The sequence below is a fragment of the Mesoplodon bidens genome (genome assembly GCF_964165515.1).
Source record: "Mesoplodon bidens genome assembly, chromosome: 5".
Lineage (NCBI taxonomy): Eukaryota > Metazoa > Chordata > Mammalia > Artiodactyla > Ziphiidae > Mesoplodon > Mesoplodon bidens.
This window is the reverse complement of record NC_138161.1, coordinates 98727494-98743763: the sequence shown is the minus strand read 5'-3', so window position 1 is coordinate 98743763 and position 16270 is coordinate 98727494. Positions and strand designations below refer to the sequence as shown.

General features: G+C 40.9%; 1 protein-coding gene and 1 long non-coding RNA gene across 5 annotated transcripts in view; one reads left to right on the top strand and one right to left on the bottom strand.

Annotated features, from left to right (window-relative positions):
* Positions 1-1954, bottom strand: part of ATP11B (ATPase phospholipid transporting 11B (putative)) — a 121151-nt gene extending 119197 nt beyond the window's left edge. For 2 of the 4 annotated variants that reach the window (XM_081234106.1, XM_081234105.1), the window contains exon 1: positions 1633-1954. In XM_081234106.1, the coding sequence (XP_081090232.1) occupies positions 1633-1659 (27 nt within the window). In that variant the 5' untranslated portion in view covers positions 1660-1954. The remainder of the gene's footprint in view (positions 1-1632) is intronic. The other 2 variants (XM_081234107.1, XM_081234108.1) reach the window with 1 other exon arrangement.
* Positions 1955-2051: 97 nt separating this feature from the next.
* LOC308617231 lies at positions 2052-8915 on the top strand. The gene is made up of 4 exons (XR_014015838.1): positions 2052-2205; positions 4126-4207; positions 4783-4872; positions 6216-8915. It is a non-coding gene; the product is annotated as an uncharacterized lncRNA (long non-coding RNA).
* Positions 8916-16270: the final 7355 nt, after the last annotated feature.

The window sequence follows — 16270 nt, the reverse complement described above, 5'->3', positions numbered from 1 at the left end:
CATTACCAGATTGCCTGTCTTGAAGATGAGAATGGTTATACAATCAGGATTTTATTCAGGTTAACAAAAATACCCAACACTGAGAAGTGGTATCTTAAATCTACTAGAAAAAACTTTAAGAGAACCACTAGCACACAAAAACACCATCAGGTAAACAAGACTTCTATACATGAAGATGGGCAAATCAAAGGCATGAGACCAGACCTGAAATAATCAACTTCTAAAGTTACCGAGCTGCCGCTTGCTGCAGCGAAGCCAAAGTATTACAATTCGGTATTATAATGACATCATTAGCTTGGTTTCCTAATAAGGAATATATCTGGGATATATGAATGCCCAATTACCTAAAAATAGAGAGCTAACATTTGTCTGAGGCAGTGGCAGACAATTCTAGTTTTATTTATAAGATTTTTTTTTTTTTTTTTGAGAATGATGCCCACTGCCAAATGAATTAACAGAAGGCTGGCTCTGAAACAGCATACTTCTTAGTCATAACAACAACAAAAAAATGTTCTTTCAGAGCAGGGAAAAAGAGGTATCAATGTTTTGGTCCCACAAAATCTTTACAGTCCCACAAAAACCGTTTTTGCTTCACGGCCTTTTGAATTCGTAAGTGAAAACACCGAGTTGTAACAGCATTTAATTACTAATGCGATTTAGAAATTAAGCCGCAAACAGTAACAGACCTCATCATGGAGGTAAGTAAGGTTAGGCTTCTTCAGCCAGGAGCAATTTCAGTCCTAACTGTCACGTTGCCTTAGTGGTGTATTTTGCGGGCTGCAGTTGCCAGGAAGCAAGAAAGTTTTCTCTGTGAATTAATTCTGAGAAAGGTGGCGCTTTTTATATGCCTTAAATCACCCCTTTCTAAGATCCTTTTTTTCTCCAGGTGTTCCAGTAAAACTGAAAAGTTAACCATTGATTCCAAACCGGTCTCGTTCAAACTGCCTCGGGAGAACGGAAAAAAGGGAGGTTCGCGTTCGAAAAGTTTCACTTGGGGTTAGGGCGAGGACAAGGTAAGAAGGAAAAGTCCTCCATTACTACCATACTTACCTTCGAAACTAGACGGGGTGTTGGAATATTCTTTCTTTCCCTCACCCAGGCCTTGGGTAAAATTTCTTTCGTTGAGAGCGGTTAGACTAGGTAAGTGACCCTCCTCCTTGATAACGCAACCGCGAAAACAGCGAGGAGAGGGAGCTGGAGACAAGTCCTCACCCTCCCCTTCGCTCAAACGAGTCCCAAATTGTTAGAGGCAGGAAACACAAGCCTCTTTTCTCTCCCCAAGACCTACTCTCTTTCCGTGCCCTCGCCCGAGTTCCTCAGGAGGGACGCCGACCCCGCTCCGGACTCGCTTCTGATCGCAGCCGCCCAGGTGCGCCGAGGAGGAGGGAGTAACCGAGAAGCGCGGGCAGGAAGCGGCCGCCGACCTCGGCGGCCCGGGCTCGGCGGCGAAACGCGTGCCGGAGCTGCGCGGGACTCTGCCGGCTCCCGGGCCCGCGCCCGCCTCCGCTGCGGCCTAGCCCGGAGCCCGCGCCCTGGCCTCGCGGCTCCGCGCCGCCGGCCCTTCCTCGCCACCTGGGCCCAAGAGACCGCGCAGGAGCGAGCGTCCAGGAGGTGAGGGGCGGAAGCACCTACCAGCTGCTGCCGGACCCAGCGCCACATGCCCCCGCCGTTGCCGTCCCGGTCCCGCGGGACGCGGGGGCCGAGGGGCTGCAGGTGGAGGCCGAAGAGCCAGAGGGGGAAGCAGGAGAGCCCCTCCGGCTGAAGTTCCGCTCTCCGTCACACCCGCCTCACTCCCCGCGCCGGGGCCCCATCTCGCCGCGCCGGCCCCGAGGTCCTACAGGCGCGGTCCCGGCGCCGCCCCCGCCCGGCGCAGCTGAATCCGCTGCCGCGCCGCAGCCACCTTCATTATTGACCGTTGTCACCCGCAGTACCGCCACAACCCCACCCCCGGCCCCACCCGGGCCAGCCCCCGGCGCCCCGGCCCGCCCCCGGACGTGACGAAATTGGCTGCGCGGACCGAGGGCCCAGGCTCAGCCGCGTGGGTGGGGTAGGCGGCGAGCTTGGAAGGGGGCCGGGCTTCCGAACGCGGCGTCTGGGCTCTGCCCCCTCCCCTCATTTCTGGGGTAGGATTTAGTCGCGTGGGTGTGTCTGTCTACCGAGTCTGCAGCTCCTGGCCGACTCCTCTATTCCTACCTCCTGTTGCAGGTCTGTTTCTGGTTCTCTGCCTTCTTTGGTTCCCCCAGCAGCCCGACACGCATACGCAAGATCAGGAGTGTAGTGACTGAAAGTTAATCCCCGGAGGTCTCCAGTTTCGGTTCAGTGAAATTGCCAAAGCCTTTGTCTCAACACTTAACGCAGCTCTCTTTAGCAAACGACTGAGCTGGGGCTAGGGAAATCTTGATCACTTCAGTAATTTTGAAAGGGGATGCAACTCCCCTAGGCCTGGTCCGGTGCGGACTAGCGTTTCCGGGAGAATAGACAAGATACGCTGTCTTGCGGTGCTAAATTGAACAGGTTGCGGGAAAAATACTTTCTGTGGGAAGGTAGTTGTTTACTGTTAACTGCCGAACTCCTGCAGTCAAAAACACCTCATCAGTAGCAAGACCTAGGTAAGAGAGGGTGTGGAAAAACAGAGGTAAGAAGGAATATAAAAACAACTGGAATAAAACTTTGACTTGGAAGGCTGAAATGAAGTGCCGGGTCTCGCTTTATTCAAAAGCAAGCCCGTATACATCTTGAGTGTTATGTATGTGTATTGTGTGCAGTATTTTGCTGAATTAAAGCACATTTCACCATTCGACACACAAGAGTTAAAGAATTTTTTTTATTAAGCGAAAACAAATCTAAATGAGATTAGCAAAACTAGACAAGGTTTTTGCATATATAAACACACAGTCTTTTAGTTTCAATAGACATTCCTTATTATATAATGATTATCCAGCACCACAAATAGAGCCTTTCCTTAGAAGTATTTATGATCTGTAAAACCAGAAGTGGAATGAATTCTACATTATATATAAATCCAACTATAAAAATTAGCTAGATATCTAAAGAGAAAAAGTAATCTCACTTTTGTTCTTCTAACTGAACCTTGCTTTATGACCCTAAAAGGAAGTTTGAGATACATTTACTTATCTCTAATTGGGATAAAACATTACTACCATTCATGGAACACTTGTGTGTCCCAGGCCCCGTAATAAACTCTTTACTTGCATGGTCTAATTTAACCCCATCAATCCTTTGAAGTTGATACTACTGAAGTTGATACAATATTATTCCCATTGTGTGGATGCAGACATGGAGGCACAGGTTAAGTAACGTGCTCAGGTTAAGTAACTTGGCAGAGCTTGGATTCAGATTCTGGATGGTCAGGCAACAAAAGCTCATGCTCTTAAGCTATTGTAAAGAAAAATATGAACGTACCTCTTTTTATTCATCTGCAAGTGGTCTGATTAAAATTAGGCCAGCAAATTTTTATTTATATGTCACTAAAGTTTGTCAAGACAAGATAAAAAATAGAAATCTAGAGGACATTTTGTGCGTTATTATTTAACTGTGTCCCAATTTTCAAAAGGTGGAAGTGGGAGGAGTTGATTCTAAACACCATGGTGGAATATGGTAAGACATTATCTCAAGATAGCTGTGTAAAGATAATAATTGTAGCTCAAACTGTCAGTAACAGAATGAGTACTCAGGGCAGTGTTTTGGTCTAAGCATTTTTCAGGAGCAATATTCTACACCTCATATTAATCTAAGAAGCATAAAATAGAGTATTTTTATACTGTAGATTATAACTCTTTAGTGGTGATTAAATCAATTTAGCGTGTCATGAGCTGTCATGATCAGTATCTTTAAAAACCAGAATATAAAACATCAGAATATATTGCTTAGTGTAAATAATATGTATTGTTTTGTGAAACTTGTTTCAGGTGTGTGTGTGTGTGTGTGTGTGCGCACACACACACACATCAGATCACAATATAAAAAGAATGTCTTCCTATTGGTTGTGGTTGGAAAAGTCTGAAAATATTGAAATCAGAATATACAGGACTTAAGGCAAGCACCAGCTGTAAAGGAAAGAAAGAAAATATATTTGCAGTCAATGGTATTTCATTCATTCCACAGCTATTTCTTCAATGTATTGAACACCAGATGTATGCATAACAACTGCCTAAAATTAGGAGGAGACACAAGTGCAACTTTTAAGGTGAGCTCTTCTCTCTGGGAAGAGTTTACAATCTTGTTGGAAAGAGAAGTTGCAGAGAGGAATCAGTTAAATAACAGTCCAAGGCAGTATGAGATTAAGTTCTAAACTATACCAATAGTCATTAATTTCAGAAAACGGATGTGGGCAATAGCAGTTGAGGAGCGTTCAGAAGAAAGGAGCTGAATTTGAGCTGAACTTGAAATGGGAGGATGAAGGTGGGAGGGAAAGGCTTTCCAGCAGGAAGAAGTGCGGAAAGCTAAAGATGTTTGAGGTACAACTAATTTGGAGTAATAAGAGGTGGGGTTGGGTGAATAAGGGGAGGTGTAGTATTAGGAGAGTTTCTGGTTAGTCACAGGAGTTTACCGGAAATTGGGCAATCACTGGCATTTTCTGAACAGTGATATGACAGGTTGAAATCAGAGTGTTAGTCCATAGACATTATACGTGATAGGGTGAAGAGAGAAGAAAGGTCAGATAGGAAATTATTGCTAGAGTGAACCATCCAGTTCAAAAGTGCTGGACTGGCAAAGAGCCAGAAGTAAAGCACGTTGTAGGAAGTTGTGCTCTGGTGACAGACAAGGAAACCTGAAACTTAAGCCATTTCAAGTGAGGTGACAGACCTTCCAAGAGAATAACAGCATCACACAACAGCCACTGATTTAATGGTAAGTATGGTTCTTTCTCTTGAGTAAACTTGTTAATATAATTCTGTGCTAAATATACCTGTGAGATGTGTTTGTTCCCAGGGGGTAAAAAATCTCCTGGTTTGCTGTAATAGAGATTCTTAGGTATAACAAAGACAAAGAGGGATATTTTTCTTGATCAGAACATCTTGGACTATCAATAGGAAGCACAGACTGTGAGCTTGTTAAGGTCACGATTCCTGGCTCATTCGTTTTGGAACCCATAATGTCTAAAAGATACTCAACAGATGTTTGTTAAATGAATTAATAAATTAATTCCAATAACTGAGTAGTTAGGGAAAAAATATTTAGTTCCGGAATATCAAAGTGATATAAAGCAAAGTATACTGAATGATTTCAGTAGATCCTAAGCTATGCAGTAAGACCACTGGTCACCATCCTTTGGACTCAGGACACACTCTCTGTTGTGTGCCTCTCAAAACTCTTCAACGTTCAGTCTGGTTGAAGGACAGTAAGCCTTGCCAATCTGTTGCCTTAATTATTTCTACATTGATGGAGCCATCAGGTGGGTCCTAGAATCTGCTCTCATTTTTAAAAGGGCAGCTTTCTACTTTCTCAAAATCATAAATCTAGTATATTGTAAATTATTATGCTTAAAAAGCAGTTTCCTTCTGGTTAACTATCATTCCAGAATTTCCAGACCAGACTTTAGGCAAAGAAAAAACAGACTTCAGGCAAGCTTTTTCCAGGGCTGACCAGGATTATATATTTTATCACCTCGTAAGGAAATTCATCAGGAACAATCTCATATTACATATTTGCAACTTTTCTTGAAAATTTCTCAAACAGATGTCAGTTGTGGACTAAGTTATATGAACACAGTTTTAATTTCTGGCTATTTATGCTTATACAGAACCGAAACTCAAAGCCACTGTGAGAGTTAGGATCCATAAAAATGATCTCTTTCTTGAAAAAGTCAAAGTATGTAAAGCATACATATGTTCTGAACTGTACACTTAAAAACGGTTAAGATGATAAATTTTATATGTGTATTTTACCACAACAAAAAAAATGGGAAAGAAAGACTGCATTGGGGAGGCGTTTGCTAACAGCTAGATTTTTCTAGGCTAAACCATCACATTTGTGTTCAATGGCAAAATCTTGGCATTTGCCCTTTTATCTATATTAGAATAGATCCAAAATTCTTTTCTGAGGAAAATCTTGACTTAGCCCACAAATATTTCCTTAGCTCCCATCTGTTTCCTTAACTTTTATGAAAACACGTTAACTCCATCCCCATTTCTGCTGAGTCCTAATGGAAGTGAGTATGCCCTAACTTGCCAACATACCTTTCTGATTTGCAGATTTATCAGAAATTCTCAATTGGGAGAAGAAATGTTAATGGAGGATTTCCTGAGGACTATGTACTCTCTTCTGGTGATGTCAATTTTATTTTTAGATTAAAGAAAAATGATCAGGAATCTGTCTTTAGATAGTCTTGTTTTGGCTCCTGCTGCGGTTACTTTTACTGAACTGCTGTTTAGGATCATATGAACAGCGTAAGTCTAGAGATGGGTGGAGAAGCAGCCTCAGGAACCCCGCGACTGCTTTTGCTGTGGAGGTGCAACTGGGAACACCGCTCACTCATCACACTGTGTTCTCTTGACGAGAGCCTGCAGAAATTCATTACCACAAATGACTCTGCTTCTCTTGAGCAACAGTTCGTTTCATAAGCTTGTGAGCATTATGTAATTGAATGTGCTTCCTTCTGTCCTTGTGTTGGTACTTTAAAAATTCAGAGGCTTATTTATGGCAAATGCCCAGACTCTACAGTGTATACTTTGTGAATTACTCTTACCCTGACTTCTCATTTTGTCTACTTCTAGTTTCCCTTTGGCTGGTTATGCCACCTCCTTTATATCTTATTATACTTTGTGTATTTTGTTAAGCCATCTTCAATCTTTTCTGAATAGAAGGAATAAAGGAAAACATAAGACAATCATTCATTTTATAAGTCATAAAGATTAGTTTTAAGATAACGATGAGCTCCAGATAATCTAATCGGAAGATTATGTGATTTCTTTATCACTACCACAATTACCTATGTTTTTCACTACTTTACAATGAGTATAGATGTTAATTTGTATGAGTAGGAGATTAAACTGGAAGGAAACAAAACAATGAGTCAAGGCTGAAGCCAGGTTAGGCAGTATGTGAAAGGAGGAAAAAAATGTGAGCAAGAAAACATGCTGAGTCAAAGAGAGAACTATTTGTTAAGGTTGCAAGAAGTAGAATGGGTTGGAAGTTGAATATTGAGAAATACTAATTCAAAGAGATTTCTGTATGGGAAACAGGAAGAAAGTGGCTGCTTGTTTGAGGGGCTTTTGGTAATAGCTTTCCACTAAGGAAGGGTCTGGGAGATTCACAGTAATAAGAGCAAGGGGATATCAGAGAGCAGGTGAGGGTGCAGTGGGGCAGAATCCTGGATAATCCTGGATAACAGGTATAAAGCCTGTTGCTGCTTAGTGCTCAGGGAGGCTGAGAAGAAGTTCTCTGGGATGGACTGAAGACAGTAGCTGGGTTGGTTTGGGATCAGGGGAGATAGGATGCTGGGGCAGAAACAGAATGCAGCCAGGAGGAGAAGCCACACTTCTCCAGGAGTCAGGTGAGAGAATGATCTCAACTGAAGACATCTGAGATCTGGCAGTGGCCCTACAAGAACCCAGAGTAGGAAATCATTGGGTAACCTAAGGCCTGGCACACAGTATGTGTTCAGAAATTTTGGGGCTGCATTGGGTCTTCGTTGCTGCGCGCGGGCTTTCTCTAGTTGCAGCGAGTGGGGGCTACTCTTCGTTGCAGTGTGTGGGCTTCTCATTGCGGTGGCTTCTCTTGTTGTGGAGCTCGGGCTCTAGGCGCATGGGCTTCAGTAGTTGTGGCATGCAGGCTCAGTAGCTGTGGCTCGCGGGCTCTAGAACGCAGGCTCAGTAGTTTTGGCGCATGGGCTTAGTTGCTCCGCGGCACGTGGGATCTTCCCGGACCAGGGCTCAAACCCGTGTCTCCTGCATTGGCAGGCGGATTCTTAACCACTGCACCACCAGGGAAGCCCCAGAAATTTTTCTGTTACATAAATAAAACTGTACCAAAATGAACTCTGTATCTATGTTACTGTGATTGCCCACTTGCCTGTGGTTAATATCCTGACATGGCTCTCACAGCAAGACAGCAATTTGTTGTACATATATGTCAAGATCTGGATGAGTCAGCCTTCAGAAGTGACTCCCTACAGAGGAGAGGAAAGAGATGAATGAGGCTGTGGTCTCAGCCGCTTGTGGGTCATTTCACATGCAGCATGTACCTCTGTTTGGAAATCTCCTCTGATATCCTCTACCGTCTTACTTGACTAATTCTGTTACCGAGTCCAAGCTGCCAGTGAATCAGAGACGAGGTGCTGAGGCAAGGAATACGACTTCATTCAGAAAGCCCGCAGACCGAGAAGATGGCAGACTAAAGTCTCAAAATAACCATCTTATCAGAGTTTGGATGCCAGTTTCTTTTATAGCACGGAGAATGCGAGGAGATGAGGAAGTAAAGTTAAAAGGCCATAAGTTTTGCAAATATCACCTGGAATGGCCAGCCTCGGGGAGGGGATGTGTTCATTTCTTCTTTCTTGTAGCCATCCACAGGTGGAGAGGGTCCGGATGTTTGACTGAACAAAGGCACTTTGGTTTAACATTCAGGCAGAGGGGCAGGGTTCCCCGAGGCAGGCCATTATGTATAGACAATATCCTTTTAGTGAACAAAAGCAGCGGAAAGCAAAAGTTAAGGTAAAAGAAACAGATCCAACATGTCCTCAAGATTTGGCTCTTTCCCGTTACAATTCTTCATCATTTAAGTCTCAGCTTAAAAGTTACCCTTCAGAGAAGGTCAGGTCCCCTTGTAGAGCTGTGTTAAGACATTTATAAATCCTACGCACTTAAAAGATCTCAGTGGCTGCCAGCCCCCAACTAAATATGAATTCAAACACACACAAAAAAGTGTGAAACATTTACCATTTTTTTGAAATAACATACAGCAAAATGTATACATATCCTGAATAACTTTTTAGATTTTCTTCTGATTCAAATTATCCCCCTCTGTCTCTGTCTCATACCTGCTGCCCTATTCTCTCTCTCTCTCTTTTTTTTCTTGAGCCTCTGCTGGTGCCCCAAACAAGTGCTGAGTCAGCCGTCCAGGTAATTTTGCACACTCCCCATTAAGCATTCCCAGTGTCCCATATCTCTCCACGTACTTTGCACACTGGTAGTCATGTAATTGCTTGCAGAAATCTCTTTAATATCTGTCTTCCCTATGACGCTGTTTTCTTCTGTAGGTCAGGGTCTCAGTTTGTGAAGTTCAAGAGCTCAAATATTTGGTTTGACCAGCTATTTTGTAAAATGTAAACAACTTTTAAGTGACTAATGAAGAAATCAGGGAATCTTCTAGAGTGGTAAATTGGACTTTTATGAGTCAAAAAGGGATAAAAGAAGATGATGACTTACTAGGTGAGAAAGACAAATGAAATAAGAGGTATTGTCTTCTACCATATTGATTTCCTCAAAGACTTTATAGACTATTTAATGTTACTCTTCTGGCAAATTCATTTCCTCTAGATAATTCCTAGTCAAATACATCATAAATCTGTCATTACAGTCAATATATCATTGATAGTTTTATAAGACCCATTCATAAAATCTTACTAAGGACTTTCCTATTCTGGCCCAGATGCTACATTCTACCTCCTTCCCTCCACCCTCACCTCTTCTGCCACCATTCAGTTATTTAACAAATGTTTTTTGAACATTAAGCAAATGCTAGTCATTGTGCTAGGTGGCTGGGCTAACATTCCCACACACCTTGCGCTCAAGGAGTTCACAGTTTAAGGCCTGGGCACCATCTTAGAATGAAGTTATTAAAGTAACACAATTTTATGTCTGTCATCTTAAATATAATAAAAGTATTATATGTGAAAGTATTCAGAAATTACTGGTACATAGAGTAAAGAAGGTCTGTAAGAAGATAAAATTTAAAAATTTCTTAGTCACCTCCAACTTCAGACCTGCTTGTTCACTGACCAGATCCTCAAAGTTTCAACTGGAACGTGGTAACTTTTTTAGATGGAGCAATGCTTCTTGCCAATCATCATATACATACTCAGTGACCTTGCATGAAGAAACATCCTGTCTGCAGAAAAGGAGACTGCACCTCATTTACACAAGGCAGGGCTGATAGGTTTGTCAGTGTGTATGTGTATTTATGCATGTATGTGTGTATCTATGTGCCAAGAGGGGAGGAGATGGGGAGGTGATGGGTACATGTTTTATTACTTAGCTCATTCGATTTTTATCCAGTTATTGATGAGTGTAAAGTCATAGGCTCAACCTTCAGAGGTGGTTGTTAGCTTTACACAGAAGAACACTTTATCCCATGACCATAGCTTGCATTTCCAGCCCCAAAATTGGACAGGAGAGAACAGGTAATTCAGTGAACTCACCAGCATGACCAGAAATTCAATTCAGTCATATAATGGCAGATCCATATTATCATTGTAAATAAAGGGGAGATTACTGTTAGATGCATCACTCTGTGGCTTTCCACTGTCCTGTGGAAAAAAAGAGGAAAAAATCCCCTCACAACCACAATAGGAAAGGTAAACAACTTTTCAAACATGCACATATGTGTATGTTTTCCCCTGTATTATTATATATTGTTTTTATTAATGTATCTTTACAGAAAGATGTAAATCTAATTTAACCTTGAATAGTATAATACTGCATGTGAATTCTTATGAATAGGCCTTAGTCCAACTCAGTAATTAATGACAGCTTTAAAGAATATGAGTGCTCCACAAGGTTGCATTAGAATTCTGAATGGCATCTTGTTTTTACTTTATTGAATTGTTTTGATATGCCAGACAAGAAAATGCAACTTTTCTCTTGTGTTAATTAATTAAATAGTATTTTGGGAGAGATACCAGTTTTTAGGTTGCATCTATCGGTTTTAGCTCCATCTGTTGCATTTTATCAAGTTGCTATTTAAACTCTGATACAGTACTTCATTTGTAGTTTCGATATTGTCCCCATTTTCTTCCCTAAAATGAATGCTCCACTACTGACCCCTAAACATGCTCTCATGCTCCTCAGCATCAGGGTGGGTGGTCCAGTACCAGAAAGAACCTCTTCTTATTTGAGGCTGGATCATGGACACATGAATGTCTCAGAGTCTTCATAGTTCTCCTAGGGGCTCTTTGTAGAACATACAGGTGGAATTTGTCTCCAGTTGGAACCTGGGAGTCTCTTTTTCCTGGATTTCCCTTCTTCCTCTTGCCATGTCTGCCCTTTCCCAGAATCCCAGTTCTGAGCCTCTCCCTGCTCCTTGGGTCAGAGTCCGAGAAGATGCATCACTGAACCCAACTTGGAAGAATGACAGAAAGTTCTTGTGTTCTTCAAAGTGGGGCATTTGCTGCTATTGATCACCAGTTTTAATATAACTTTGATGCTTTATTAATTTTACTATTTATATTTATTTAATATTATCGATAATTAATAATAATTACCAGAAGTGAGCAAATACAGCCTGCTCTTTAATTCCTCTTTATTCACCTGTCTCGAATTTCTAAATATGCTTAATTAGATTAAATGTGGCTACTTATAGAAAGATGCAGTTTAACTGTGATGCAATAATCACACTATTTAACACTATACGTTCTTGTAACTAATAGAGAAGCTTTCTTATAACAAATTTAATTATTAATAAATGGGGACATCTCCTCAATATGGTGCTCAGAGAAAATAATTGTGGAGTAAAAGACATCTTTTGTGAATATACAGTGCCGAGGGGCTCAAAGTCTGTTATTTCTTTGTATATATTTCTTTCTCCAACAATAGCATCTCTGTGGATAAGAGAAGATCTTCAACATCTTGCTCTCACCTATCTTTCTTCTCTGTAACCCCAATTAGTTTCAGCTTCCTTCTCTGCAAGCAATTACCTTTATTTCATTATTCAGATAGTGAGGTCTTTGAAAGCCAGTGAATCAACAGAAGCCAGAAAATTATGTATCGCACTGTATATTTAATAATGGTGTACAATCTGATTACTGTGAGTACAGTTTTAAATGGTTTTCTGTTTTAAAAGAATTTTATGTGATAGCAACCTTTGTTCTCTCAGGATTACTTGAGTGGAAAAATCCCTTTAAGGCTAAAACAGAACTCATGGTATAATACTGATTCATCAGTAATGCAAATTAGCTTTGAGCTTACCATCCAAATGTGGGGGAAAAATTGAATCAAAACTGAAAGTAAGACCCTCAGTTTTGCCCTGGGCTTCCTTAGGTGGTTGATGCCCTTGGACACACTTCCCTCATAGCAATGGTGAGGACTGCTACCTTATGGGGTAAAAAAAATAATCTGCTGATTTTTACTATTGTACCTGAAACAAAGCTAAGAGGAAAATAATGTTGATTTTACATGTAGGTAAGTTCAATAGAATTTCACTTCATCTCACCTACATTCCAAACCACTAGAGCACTAACTGTTCACTGGAGACTTTAAGGTCATTGTAAAATGAGATGGCAGTCTGGTAATTAACTGATTTAATGTTGAGTGCCAAGACACAGTTGAGGCTCAAAACCCACAAACCTCAAATCCATTAAGTTATCCTGTTTTGAATGTCTACTTCAGAAAAAATAAGCAGATGATTTTAAGATAGCTATTTCATTTTGTATAACCACAGTCTGAGGAAATGTTAAATTGTGTAGTCTAAGAAAGCTTTCAGAAGACTCAAGATGTGAGCTGATGTATTTCATTAAGGAAAGATCATTACCTCCTTGCTAATTTAGCCAAAAATATGATTTATCTTTAATATAAACTCCCAGATATGAAAAAATATACCATTGGATTTTAAATTATCAATAACAGTTAATCAATATTCAGGTTGCTTCAAGGATGCTAGAATTGATTTGATTATTTTATCACTTCCTTTATATTGTGCCTTCTCTGGATTTACAGTCAGGAATTTGTCAGATACAATTATATTTATAAATTTAATTTTCTTTTGCACTATTTGACAAACTAGGTGTATTCCCAGATTATAAAATTATTTTTTGGATTTATTCTTTGTTTTTCTTAAAATCGTTCACTAGTTTTCATGTTATTTCCCACAATCTTACAACATGAGTACAGTAATCATTTAGTAGCTAGAAAAGCTGTGATTATACACTATTTGCTGGCCCTGATTGATTTGTTAATCCACTGCATCCAATTTAATTCACACACTTTGGTATTCAGCCCAACCAAGAATTTTAAGTTACAAAAGTAACATTTTATATACTTTTAAACTATGTTTACTTTTATATAATTTTTATGCCCCAAATCCAAATACCAAATGTTGAAAACTTTTGGCATTATATTTTGCTTCTCTACTTATGTGTCTCATCTATTACATCTTTCTCTCCATTTCTGATAAAAAGCTAGCCTCCAATTTAGCAACCTAAATGTCTAGGTCATTACCCAACACCATCCTTAATAGCAAAGGAAATGCAAATGCTATTATTACAGTGCTATGTATCTTTTAAAGGCTGTTGCTTAGCACCCACATGTGAATCAACAAATCTGCCAACTACAAAGTTCACTTTTATTTAACAAAATGCAGTAGGCCTCCCAGGATTGGATATCCCTCACCCCTGTGCCAAAGCAGGAAAATTTGATTAGGGGAAAAGCAGAAATGCCCTGGATGTGGTGAGATGTTTATCCATATGTAGCATTAGGAAGACCTTTGGAAGATATATATATGTGGCATCCGGGTAAGGCCAGGAAATTTTCTTAGCTGAGGTCCTAGTCTGGCTCTTTTTTTGGGACAGCAGCCTGTGCCTATCTCTTCCTGGTCCATTCAGGTTTGCAGTGGGACTTTTGGCTCTATCTGAACCCCATGGGACCAGGGGAGGTGTCAGCCTGCAGCAGCACTAAGCAACCTCATCCCAAAGCAGCAGCAGGGATGAGATACCTGCCTGTTCTCTCTCCTGGGCTCTGAGCAACACCTGTGGCCCTAAGGCTGTGTGTGGCCACACAGCTCTCTGGTGATAGTTAATCCTGGGACTTACATTAGCATTTAGGAAGGGATGCAGCCTGCCCCACGGTCATCTTTTCACAGGTTCAAGGTGGCTGCAGGCAAGGACCTGAGCTCAGAGAGTTGTAGGAACACACCTGAAACTGGAGCTATTCCTCACCATTCCATGCAGGGAGATCAGAATTAGTGAGGAGCAGCCAAATTAGGAGCTCTTGTGGTTGCTGAGGCCTGGAGCAAGCGGGGTGAGAATCCCCTGGGACCCTGATGGAAGGCAGAAGGGACTTGGACGGGGAGGACTGAATCACTAGCAAGTACCCCAGGGAGGCCCAGAGCTGGTGATGATTGTATGATCCTTGTTTCTTTGCATTGTTTTTTTCCCCGGGGAACCTGAGAAGTATCTATTAAAAAAAAAAAAAGTCACCCAAATTGTGGGAAGTTCTGCTGTCTTTAGGGCCATACTCTTAGACTAAATCGTCCAGTCATGCATAGTCACGAAAATACTCGCAGAATGGCGAGTTGCCTCCTTGTCCTTGTGAGAGACCATCAAACATGCACAAGAGCAGCCATCATTTCAACATATATTATATTACGAGGGCCTACTATGTGCTAGGAGCTGTATTTGCTACCACACAGATCAAGGGAGGTGGGGCAAGGGAGGTGGGGCAAGTGAGGCCTGTTTCACCTGAAGACAGAAAAGGAAGTTAATTTCTGGATGTCATCCCTGTGCATCCACCATTCTGTTTACATTCTGTAACTGACCTGGAGTGCACTGCACTCACTAGTAAGAGTGTAGACAATTTAGAATAGAAAAGGTTTGTTTGACACTTATAAATGCAGAGGAGATTACCTGGGGAAGACTTGGAGAATTTACCTGTTCAGTAGAGTCTTCTCCAAGTGTTCCGGATTAGAAAACATTTCATCAGTATTTTGAAGTTGATCAGACTGGGGATGTTCAATTTAGCAAACCTCCTAAAAGACTGATATATGAGATCAGAAAGGTACTTTATTAATTTACAATGAGAAGTAAAACCTTCAGGGATTGGGGAGTCCATTGTTTAATTTTTCTTCCTCTCATTCTCTGAATGGAAACCCCATAAGAAACCAAACAATCAGAATATACCTTGAGGAGATAGACTTAGAAGAGTAGGTATTTATGAGAGACATATTTAATGGCATTATGTTAAGATAGCCCAATGCATGCATTTCTGCTCTAAGAAAATACCTACCAGGCAGACCAGATACTAAGTAGAAGCTGGCTGGGTTTTCTTTCCTCAAGACACAAATTGACTGGACTCTGTCAATGTTTACACTGTGAATCTCATTTTCCTATATTTTGGGGGCAGACCAAGTCTCACTACCATTCTTACCTTTACTCTATTAATTAGGTAGCAGGCTATTTTGTTTCTTTAAGGTGCATCTCAGTGTTGATCTTTGTTTTAAAACCCAGAGGGCAATCTTATTTCTCATTCTTCAAGAGTATCTCCTTATGGCATGTACTACTACTTGTGAGTGATTACTAAACTTTTAGCTATTAATTATTTTGACTTCATTTCCAGTTTTACGTTAGTTTCAGAAATGGAAAAAATAGCATGGAGAGTGTATCATTAACAAGCTAGGTTTAAAATTAGGGTTTCCTAATGCCTAATCTTTTGATAAGTTCACTAGTTTTTGAAAGCTAATTCCATGTTATTATTACTTTTTTAATTAGCAGGCTTATTATTTAATTGGGCACTAAGGTGCCGATTAAAGAAAGAAAACTCTATTGTATACTAAGGAAAACAATTGATTAAATTTCCTAGAAGTCATTGTGTATTCTACTGTTTGGAGATTAAGTAGAAGTAAAATCAGTTAAAAACATTTTAAAAAATTTCCTAGAAGTAAAATCCATGGGAGATATAAAATCATTGTCAACTGGGCATTCTCTCATTGTGTCTGTGTCTCTGTGGGTTAAGAAAATTGCCAAGGCCAGCACACTGTTCAAAATGGATAAGCAAAAATCCATCAGTTTTAAATCAGCTCAAGTCAATTTGGTTGCTTGACACTGAGAACCCTGACTAGTACACCTGGTCTAGCCTACAGCCAGGTCTAGGTAGCTACTCGGTAAATGCTTTCTCCTGAGCCGCCGCCTCTTCTTGCTTGCTTCTGTGGATTAGGCCAGAGCCACTGTTTGGCTTGGAAAGTCACCTTCCCAGGGGAGCAGTCAGTACATTGATTTGTAACTGGATGGCCACAGGACTGGTTGTTAAATCCACTGGGTTTTCCAACAGAAAAAAAATGGGAGGAAATGTTATCATATATTCAAACCCTCTGGGAATCTTCC